At 29.4% G+C, this 11,207-nt stretch overlaps 1 protein-coding gene across 1 annotated transcript in view; it reads left to right on the top strand.

Moving 5' to 3' along the window:
* The first annotated feature begins 380 nt into the window (after positions 1 to 380).
* Positions 381 to 11,207, top strand: part of LOC107442549 (acetoacetyl-CoA synthetase-like) — a 30,589-nt gene continuing 19,762 nt past the window's right edge. The window contains exons 1-6 of the mRNA XM_043041411.2: positions 381 to 716; positions 2,667 to 2,770; positions 5,186 to 5,303; positions 5,383 to 5,493; positions 9,033 to 9,130; positions 10,496 to 10,610. Of these exons, the coding sequence (XP_042897345.1) occupies positions 599 to 716; positions 2,667 to 2,770; positions 5,186 to 5,303; positions 5,383 to 5,493; positions 9,033 to 9,130; positions 10,496 to 10,610 (664 nt within the window). The 5' untranslated portion in view covers positions 381 to 598. The remainder of the gene's footprint in view (positions 717 to 2,666; positions 2,771 to 5,185; positions 5,304 to 5,382; positions 5,494 to 9,032; positions 9,131 to 10,495; positions 10,611 to 11,207) is intronic.

Below are 11,207 nucleotides of genomic sequence, written 5' to 3' on the forward strand. Positions count from 1 at the left end.
TAGTTTTTTCATTTGAAAAATTTATTCCCATAATTTTTCGAGCACGTTTTGATCATTCCGATGTGGATAAAAAAATTTTCTCTCACTATAATTCGCGTGGGAAACTGACATTATGAAAAATAGTTTGCTAGACAGGTGTTTATAATTCAGGTGTGCATTTCAACACCTGAATTGGGATCATAAGTTAGAGTTTCATTTTAATGCATCGTCATCTAGAGATTTTTACTATTTATGTAAGGTCAAAAACTTTATCTGATACTTTTATCTATCAAGATTTTAACTATAGACTTCCATAACAAAAATTATCCATTAAAAGATAAAGATCGAGATTAACTCAAACGACTGGGGAAAGATAATATTTCAAAACTTTCTATCTTTTTATTTGTATTGAGAGATAATTGCGTGAAAATTATGTGACTAGAATTGAAAATAATACAATTACATTTAAAGTTTGTAATCGTTTAAAGAGCTATTCATTTTAATAATTTTTACATTTAAGTTCATTATTAGCAGTAAAGTAATATGCACAAATTAAAAAATGTAAGGAACGAATCAAACATTTAATTGAAAAAATTGTTACGGATACTTTCAGCGAACTATGGATTTAAGAAACTTTGAAAATTCCTGCTGCGTGTGGAAACCATCAGGAATTAACGAATCATCTAATTATGCAAAGTTTGTTAAAATGATCGAGAGAAAATATGAAGTGAAACTGGGTAAATATTAACAATTACATTATATTACTAATAAGTCATAGGTATATTATTATATAAAATTAATAACCTTTACTTCAAAACGTTTTAAAATTTTTTCCAGTTGACAAAGTTTGCTCAAAATTTGGAAAAACATTTCACTAATTTTACTGCACATTTATAAATAAGCATATATGAATAATATGTAATATGTAAACTCTAATTTAGTTTAATAAACATGAGTGTTAAACGGATAAAGCTAAGCGCAAATGCCGTTGGTGGTACTGAATCGGAGATTGATCTGTCTCAGGTCAAAATCACTATCTGCGGATGAAGGAATGGATGTATGAACGTGGCAGAAGTCAAATTCTTGGCCATAGATGGCGCCACTGTAAAACAAGAGCAATCGCACAACTTGCCATAATGGCCCACGACAACAACAACAGCTAAAAGTTCAATGTTACACAGGTTTGGCAAGGAAATTCCAGCCTTTTTGTATGGAGGATATTATCATTTGTGTCTGCTATGCAGGACTGACGTCGTCTGCCCATGCTGAGAACCAGGTTGATAAGATGCTCTTGAGGAATTGCTGCCCATTCTTGATGTAGAGCTAATCGCAGTTGCGGAATTGTTGCTGGCGGCTGGGGACGTGCTCCAAGCTTCTCCCTACAGTCTATGAGTTCAATCGGATTAAAATCCGGGACCTTGTCGGCCATTCCATGAGTGCAATATCTTCCCGCTTCAACAGTTCTGTGACAGCCACTGTAAGATGAATAGTATTATCGTCTATGAATATGATCTCAGAATCCACAGCATCTTTATAAAGATTTACATGAGAAAGGAGAACCTCGGTATAGTATCGGTCACCAATGACTGAACCACCTTGGAAGATACGTAGATAAGTACTGGTACCAAGCCTGATACCATACAAGAACTCCGCGTCCTTCAAATTGGTCTCTTTCGATGATGTTAGAAGGGTTATTGCTTGTTCCTCTCAGATGTGTATGCGTCCAGAATCATGAGTCAGACTGAATCTGCTTTCATCCGTAAAGAGTATTCGACACCAATTCCCATCTGTCCAGATGTTGTGTTCCCGACACTACATATTTTAGCTAAACAAATTTATCCAAGTGAATTAATTCTCAACAAAACTAATAATTGGCATCTTTCGGAAAATTTTCTTGATTTATCTTTTAAAATTTATGAAGATAGGGAAATTACATTAAAATTTTTTGACAAAAGTAATGATATTAACTTTCAATTCAAAGCAGTATCGGTTTTAATTCCAATTTAGCCAATATAAGCCATTTGGCTCTGACATATAAAAAGTCACCCTTTGAAAGAAGAAAAACCAATAAATAAAGCCGGGAAGGGCCGACTCAGTGGAGTTTGATTTTCTTTTCAATTATTGAAAAGAATCGGGGATCAATTATAAATCGGAAATCGTTATGGAGAAATCTTCAGAAGAAGGCATTGGCTCATATTGGGGCTGTCTGGCCAACTATTATCATTATTTTTATTATAAAATTGTTTTTTTTTTATAGATGGTAGCAATGAATGGTAGCACGACATAAGCTATGAGCACATTCATTATATTTCCTCTGTTTAAAAATTTTTGTTAATAGTTCGATGAGTATATCTAATTTTAACACATGTTTATTTTATTTTGCTTCATATCGGTAAGTTAGTTTTCTGCTTCTCTTCTTTTATCTTAAACTCATTTAAGTATTTTTTTTTTTAGATTTTTAGAGGCATAGACGCATTATAGAGAGAGGGATTTCTTTTTTGTCTTAGGACAATTATTCTTTACTTTGAAATATCTCTTTTCCTCTCATAAGGGAATGCGTCCTGATGAGAATCATTACTTTTTCTCATCATTTTTCATTACTTTTCTAATTGTATTGTGTTTCCACATGTATATTTATATGATTTCTTAAGCAGAAAGAAAAAAATATATGATGAAACATTTTGTAGAAAACTACTGGGATCTTCATAAATGGTCTATTGAAAATATTGAAGATTTTTGGGCAGAAATATGGGATTTTTCTGAAATCAAGTATTCAAAAAAGTATAACAAAGTAAGTATACATTAAATAAAATCTTAATTCGTAAAAAGTTCTTTGATTTATTAATTTTTCTGATTAGAAAGCAATTTTAAGTACTTTATAACATTGTAACCGTGAAACTAAATCAAAGTGTTTATAGGTGCACTATTGTGAATTTTTTTTTTAAAAAATGTAGTCTTTATTTTAAACGTTACATATTATGCACTTAAAAACGTATTCTGAAGTTCCTTACTACCTTAAAAAATTAATTTTCAATGAAACTTTATTGATGAAACAATGAAACTTTATTGAAACAATGAAACTTTAAAAATATTTGAAATGCCATTTTTTGATAGATTCTTAGTTCACGGGATACAGTTTGATACGATAAATATATCCCGTAAACTAAGAATTAGGGAAAAAACATTACATACACAAGATTTTACTTTAAATGTATTTATGATATTTTTGATTTTTAAGCATTTTTTAGTTATAACTAAAACTGCTTTTGAGGCACAATTTTATGCATACTTTTATGATATTCTTTTAGTTAATTGAAATCCTATTATGGGTACCTTTTAATCGTTTAATATGAACTTTATGTTTCTCGAAATACATAGAATATTAATAAAAGTCCCATAACTTACAGTTATTTTAATTTAAAGAGTAGCTGTTAGTCTACTTTTTTAAACACAGTAACTACAAGTAAGTTATTACAAGTAATTACAAGTTAGGAGAAGAAATTTCTCAATTTTATGGAGCATAAATGATGGTGCAATAAACTGTATTTTCATCATGTTCTTTTTCCCAAAATTTTAAGAAATAAATATATTTAACAAACATTCTTGCATAGATAATTTTTTTACCCTACGTCACACAAAAAGTCTAACGTTTCAATAACTAAGTTTTTTTAATTGCAGTTGGAGTTCAGATACAAAGTATAGTTTAAAGCTCTTAAGCCTAAATAAGTATTTATATAGCTCTTTTTGAATTAAGGTGGCGAGAAGGGATGAAGAATTCAAGTCCTCAGAGAAGTTAAAATAGTTAATTTCATACTCATATACTCGACAGCTTTTTCAATTTTTATTTAAATATTATAAATAAGCATGCAAGGAGGGAAAGAGTTTTAAATAGCATTTACAGTTTTCTAATAATTAAACGTTAAGTTTTGTGTTTTTCCTCAAAAACACACCTAAAAAGGTTTCTGTTAATTATTTCAATATATTTTTTATACACATCTTTTTATATTTTGTTTCTTCTTTACATATTTTTTATATACAATTTTATATATTTTTTAATATTTTCTTTGAAAATTCAAAGAAAGTCGGTTTTCAGAAAATGTGATAGCCATTCAATGAACATACACTGTGAAAAACTCCGGAATTCCAAATTGCGGTAAAATATATCACACTCAGGGTGCCAGTACCTTTGTACCATAAAATCTATCCCTTCCTTAAAATTTTAAGGTACAAAAAAATCTCATATTCCGTAAGTTGTTCTGTAGTATTCTCTGAATCACTGTAATTAATTAAATGTTGCTGTAAAAATTGGAGTATAAATTTTACGATTAAAATGAATCTTACTTTAAAATAGATTTTATGGATGCTGTACTCAGGGTGCCACTAATTTTTACCGTTATTCTATCAGAAGTTTTTTTACAGTGTAAGAACAACTTCTGTAAAAACTACTTTCACAAAAATCATGCATCATAATTATAACTACTTGTGTTTTGTTTACACTATAAACCCTTCAATGTAAGAAGAAAGTCAATGCTTAGAAACTGTTTTGGGCATTCAAGGAATATACACTGCAAAACATTTCTGATAAATTGCGGTAAAAATTAACGGCACTCAGGGTGCTTTTACCATGAAGTTTATTTTTATCTTAAAATTTAACGGAATAAAGCAAAATCTTATACACCGTAACTTTTACAGTAATATTCGCTGAATCGCTGTAATAAATTTTACTGTACGCTGTAATAATAAATTGGTATAAATTTTATGGTAAACAAGAATCTTACTTAAAAATAGATTTAATATGCAGCTCTCCGAATGCCAGTACTTTTTATCGTAAAATTCATTTGTACTAAAGAATTTTATGAAACAAAAAAATATAATAAACCGTTATTTTTACAGAAATATTTAACGAATCACTGTAACTATAAAAATTATTGCAACTGTACTGTAATGTAATTACTCTTAATGTAAAAATTATAGCATAAAGTTTACGAAAAAATTGAATTTCACACTCAAACAGAATTATTTGAATGCTACACTCATGATTCCTGCACTTTATACCATAATTTATCTAGAATTAATCAGAGTGCAAGAACAACTTCGTTAAAAACTACCCATACGAAAAATCATAGGCGTAATTTTGAACTATTAGTATTTTATTTGAATACGTTTATATCAGGATTTTTTTTAAATATTTTAATTATTTTTGTAGGTGGTAGATCTTTCTGTACCGATGAGTCAAATACCAAAGTGGTTTATTGGAGCAAGACTAAATTTTGCTGAAAATTTCCTGACATTCCGTGATAATCATACTGCTTTGATCGGAATAGGTCTCTTCTCTTAACGCATCTAAAAATATTGCAAAATATAAAGAAATATTAAAGAGTTTAATATCATTAAATCTTACAGGTGAAAATCGAGAAGAAACAAGGTTCACCTACGCAGAAGTATATGAAGAAGTGAAACAGTATGCAGCAGCTTTTAGAAAAATTGGTCTCAAAAAAGGAGATAAAGTAGCCTGTAAGATTTAATTTTAAGAATTTATTCTTTATTTTAAGTTTATAAAAAAGCTCGCTATTGAACTCCTTAATGCTGTTTGTATAGTATGTACAGCACACCAAAAAAAAATAAAAAAAACGGATCACCGTGAATTACTTTTGATTTAATCATCGGATCATCACATTCTAGGACTCAATATTAATAGTTCGAGGGGTTGACCTCAAATATGCTAATTAATTAGTGCAGACGATATTATAAGCTTCGAAAATGGATACAAAAGCGCACTTTCTCTGAATAAGCATATCTTTTTTTAAACGGATTCTAATTTCGAATTCGAAACTAACAAAAATTACAAAATAAAAACGTAATACGAATATACGACTTCGAAAAAAAATTCGAATATCAAAAAATTCGATAATATTCGATTTCTCAGGAAATATTCAACCGATTTGTTTAAAATTGTATATTTTTCCATGTAAATTTAAATACTTTTAAATTATGCAAAAATTTTATTCTTCTCAATTCAAAGCGACTATCATTAAATAAAATATAATAAATATTTTGCTTAAATTTATTTTTGGCTTGGAACTACCCTTGGGTAAACGTTTTCAATTTGCTTACAAAGTTCTTGAGATATGGCGAAGTATGCAAAAAGTAAAAACTTTGGACCGCTCTTTTGACCAAACTATGGGGACCATACTTCCCAGAGTGGCTACCCCTTTATTTTGGAGGTCAGGAATCCGAATCCAGCGAATAAAAGGTATGTTTATTCAGATAAAGTACGTTTTTGTGTCTGTTTTAACAACTTAAAGTCTGCACTTATTAATTAGCATATTTGAAATCACTCTCCATTGAGTCCTAGAACGTGAAAATCCGGTCATTAGATCAAAAGTCAATCAGAGTGGTATAGTTTTTTGGCCCACTGTACAAAGCGGAAAATAAAAACTTTGCACCTTGGATTGGTATAGTTTTTTTGCCCACTGTACAAAGCATAAAATAAAAACGTTTGCACCTTGAATAACTTTTGATCGTTTCACCAGATTTTATACATACTAAGACTCAATTTAGTCATTCGAGAGATTCACTTTAAACATGTTAATTAATTAGCGCAGACGATATTTTAAGTAACGAAATTAGACACAAAAAAATGCATATCTGACTCTCAAAATAAAGAGATTGACCACAATAAATGAAATAGTTTGGTCAAGAAAGCTGTTGAAAGTTTGGACTCCATAATGTTAATTTACTTTTTGTACATTTCGCCATAGCTCTAGAACTTTTTAAAAAAGTTTAGAAATTTTACACACAATTATAAAAGTTGTTTATCCAAAGAAAATTCCATTCTAAAAAGTTTTTTAATTGCTTATTTATGGATTATTCATCATTTTATTTAATAATAGTTCAAGAAAATTTGAATTGTAACGTATTCAAAATTTTGCATCATTTCATAGAATGGCATTCATTAAGTAGCAGAATATAATATTTGAAGTAATTTCCTGAGAAATCGAGTTTTTATAATGATCAAAATAAGATATAAAAATGAAAAGGATGATCAATAATAATAATATTTTGTTTCATTGTAGTAAAAGTAAATTATTAAAGAATACTTTTTACATGTATCTTTGAATAAACAAATTTTATAATTGTGTAGAAATTTTTTAACTCGTTTAAAAAGTTCTCAAGATATGGCGAAAAACGTAAAATTAACATTAAAGGATCCTAACTTTCAAACTATTGGGATCATACTTTTAAGATTGCATATATTTTCCTTTAGAGGATTTAAGGGATCAGAAATCCATATCTGATGGGGAAAAAATGTATTTTTATTCTGAGAAAGTATTTTTATTTGTCTTATTTCGCAACTTAAAATAATGTATGAACTATTTAATTTTCATATTTGTATTTTATTTATATGAATTTAATTTAATTTATAAATGTCGTTGAGCAGCCGACCCTATTTTGAGTTTACGGCTACCAGTATTCAACTCCGCAGCCTTGTAATTTTGAACCCAATCCTGAAGATAAGGAAATTCCAGGATCAAGCATTGGGAGATATTTTGCATTCGTGGAGGACTTTTTTCGATAGAACTAACCCGTACTTGCTTTATATGGAGAGGAACACCGAGAAAACCTCCCATAGTTAGAGTGATGGCTAGGGGGCTCCAACCCATGATCACTGACGGTATTTTACGTCAGCACTGTGTTCGGTGCGACCTGGGTGCATAATTCGTATGGACCAGCCGTAGCTGGGGTTCAGACCCGGTTCACTGGTTCTATTACGTGAAAATCCGACCATTAGATGAAAAGTTATTCAAGGATTTTTTTTCCCGTTCTGTTTATTGTTAATCTTTTCCGGCTTCTTTAAGTATAAACTGAAGTACTTTTTTAAGCTGATTTTCTTCTTTTAAAGTAAACTGCATTTTCAACTTGTTTTAGTAAAATTCAGCATTCTCCTATAATTTTATAAGAGTTAGTCGATAAGGTATTCTTTGAAATATATTTACATGCAAAAGAAAAACTATTTTGTTTACATAATGTTTAGATAAACTAATGTTAAGATTCCTATATATCTTTGTCTTTGTATAAATTTTTTTAATTAAGCATAAAGTATTAAAAAAAATTTTAATGTTTTACATTTAATTATGAAGAAAGAAATCATTAAAAATAGTCTAATTTTCAGAATTATGTCTCTTGGAAATTATTCGTTCAAGTTATTTTAAATTCTTTATTTTTTTCATTTACGTTTACATTATTTAACACGTTATTGCAACATGTTTAGCATGTTACGCTGTCAAAAATTTTTTGCCTCAATTCCAAAATTATTTCACCTCGATTATAAAATAAAAAATAATAAATAGACAATAAAACTTTTTTTGCATAATATTATCTTCTTATTATTCTTCACTGGCGTGACAGCCCTGGGTGGGCCTTGGCCTTCTCTAGGAGTTTCCTTCAACTGTTCCTCTGTTTGGCGACTGTCCTCCAGTTTTCAAGATTTCTACTTAAGTGAATTAGTTTCATCTTGGTGACTCAGGTGAAAAAGCGTTAGCCTTCCACTGAGGTGAACCAAGTTCGAATCACAGCCATGGCTAGTCGATGCGAATTCCCCACCTGAATTGCACCGATCTTAGTACTGGCTTAAAATATCCTCAGTGATAGACGGATGATGTGCTTAAGTCCCCTTGCCGTCAGGCTAACTGATTTCCGTGGCTTTCCTCTCCATGCAGCGCAAATGTGGGTTAGATCCCTCAAAAAGTCCTTCACAAAGGCGAAATTCTCCCAATACTTGATCTAAGTGTTCCCTCGTCTTCTGGATTGGATTCAAATTTACAAGGCTATGGAGTTGAACATTAGTAATTGTAAACTCAGAATTGGGTCGGCAGTTCAACAACAGTTATAAATAAGATTATAGTATTATTTTGATAATGTTATCTAATTCAAGGAAAATTTATAATTGTATCCAGAAATTTATTAATATCTTATAATTTATATTAATATCTTTTTAATATTCTCCATCTGCTAATATTATTCGCAGCATTAAAAAATTCTACATAATGTAGGTTATATGTCTAATAGAGAAGAGGCTATATTCGCAATGCTTGCTGCTATTAGCGTTGGTGCTATATGGATTGGGATACTTCCAATGCTAGGAGCTCAGGTGGATATTTTTAGTTCTTTTATAAACTTTTTTGTAACTTTGTTAAAAAATTGCTGAAAAACTTACTATTTTCAAAATTTGTCATTCTCATCTGTTATTTTTATTCACGTTTTGCTATTTCCTTGAAATTTATACTTCATAGCCACCGAATTCTGATTAAAATTGCTAAAAAAATATCTTTGTTGATATAATTTTAAATATAATATAATTTTAAATATAATAATAAATGATGATATAACTTTAAATGCATTTTTTCGTAAAAATATTCCTGAAATCGAAAGTTTTAATTGACGTGCAATATAAAACGCACAGCTAAATATAAAACGCATACGCACAACTGACGTGCAATATATAACGCATACGCACAACTATAGAATTCATTTATTTAAGGATAATTCCATACAAAAGATAAATTTTAGTAAATATTTATAATTTTTAATTATTTTGCTTAATATTTAAAAAGTTTTTGAATCGATAGGTATACTATTTCTACATCATTTTAAATATCTAATTTTGCATGGAAAAATACAAAATATGAGTGAAATTGGTTGCAGAGTTCCATAAAAATCAAAATTTAAAAAAGTCGTATATTTGAAACTTGATTTCTCAGGAACTATACAACCGATTTTGCTCAAATTTTGTATTTTGCTAAATAAAATTAGATAATTTAACTGTATACCTAACAATTGAAAAAAATTTCGGCTATTTTTAAGTAAAATAATAAAAAAATAAATTAATGTTTACTGAAATTTATTTTTTGCGTAGAATTGTTTTTGGGTAAACGAATTCTATAATTGTGTGTAAAAATTGTTCACTTCGCCTAAAAAGTTCTCGAAATATAACGAAATTCACAAAAAGTAAAATTAATATTAAGGGGTCAAAACTTTGAGCCGATCTCCTGATCAAACTATTATGACCATATTCCCCAGATTACGGCTACCCTTATATCTTAGGGGTCAGAAATCTGAATCCGTCGAAAAAAGGTATGTTTATTCGGATAAAGTACGTTTTTGTGTCTTATTTTTTAACTTAAAATATCGCCAGCACAAAATAATTAGCATGCTTGAAATCACCCCCCGTCCTCCTTCAAACTATTAAGATTGAGTCTTGGAACGTGAAGATCCGATTATTAGTTCAAAAGCTATTCAGAGTGGTCCGTTTTTTTATGCACTGCAGAATTATTGAACTTTGTTATTAATTTTTTTTAACGGGTGCCAAATTAGACTTACCCAAAAGAAAAAAGCGTCGCCAAGTAAATATTTTTATTGCACTTTTTGAAAGATTTCATTTTTATGATTTTTTTACAGGGAAATATTTAATTATAATTGTTAAATTATTGACAATTATCTGATTTTTTTTCATCAGGCAGTGCTGGAGAGATTACAAATAGTGCGTCCCAAATATATTATATCAATCGACAAGATACGTTATGAGGAAAAGGATATTGACATGCTTCCTAAATTGAAATTCATATCTGAAGGTAAAATTATTCTAGTTATTATTATACAGACGAGTAAAGTAGACTATCCTCTACTAGAAAAAAAAATAAATACTTTATTTTAAATGTTATTATATTAGTTATTAACAATTTTTAACAGTCGTGTACTTGCTACAATTGTCCCCACTTATGGGGTCATATGTAACAGTTCAGAAATTCAACTAAAACATAGTTAATTATACATATTATCATAGTTGTGATATATTTTTTATTGATCAAAATAGTAGTGGCATTTTAGGAGAACAAATAATAATGAACAGAGACCTAAAGGGTTAAACTTTCAACTTTAAGTGGTTAAAAATTTTAATTTATGCTGTGAATGGTGACAAATAAAATAATGCACATGCAACATAATATAAATGGTATAGGAAACTATTGGTGGTTCTTAAAGCGTTAAGTAATGGTTTGTAAACATAAGATTATTTATTTTCAGCTGTTATAATCGTCCCTTTACTTATTGTTGCAATCGGCCCCACGACGCCATTTCAGCTTCATTTGTTAAAAACAATGCTAGTTAATTAACAAAACTAATCTTTTTTTTGAAATGTTAATTAAGGTGTCCACTTACATATTCGGTTA

This window comes from Parasteatoda tepidariorum, chromosome 10 (genome assembly GCF_043381705.1).
Source record: "Parasteatoda tepidariorum isolate YZ-2023 chromosome 10, CAS_Ptep_4.0, whole genome shotgun sequence".
NCBI classification, from domain to species: Eukaryota; Metazoa; Arthropoda; class Arachnida; order Araneae; family Theridiidae; genus Parasteatoda; species Parasteatoda tepidariorum.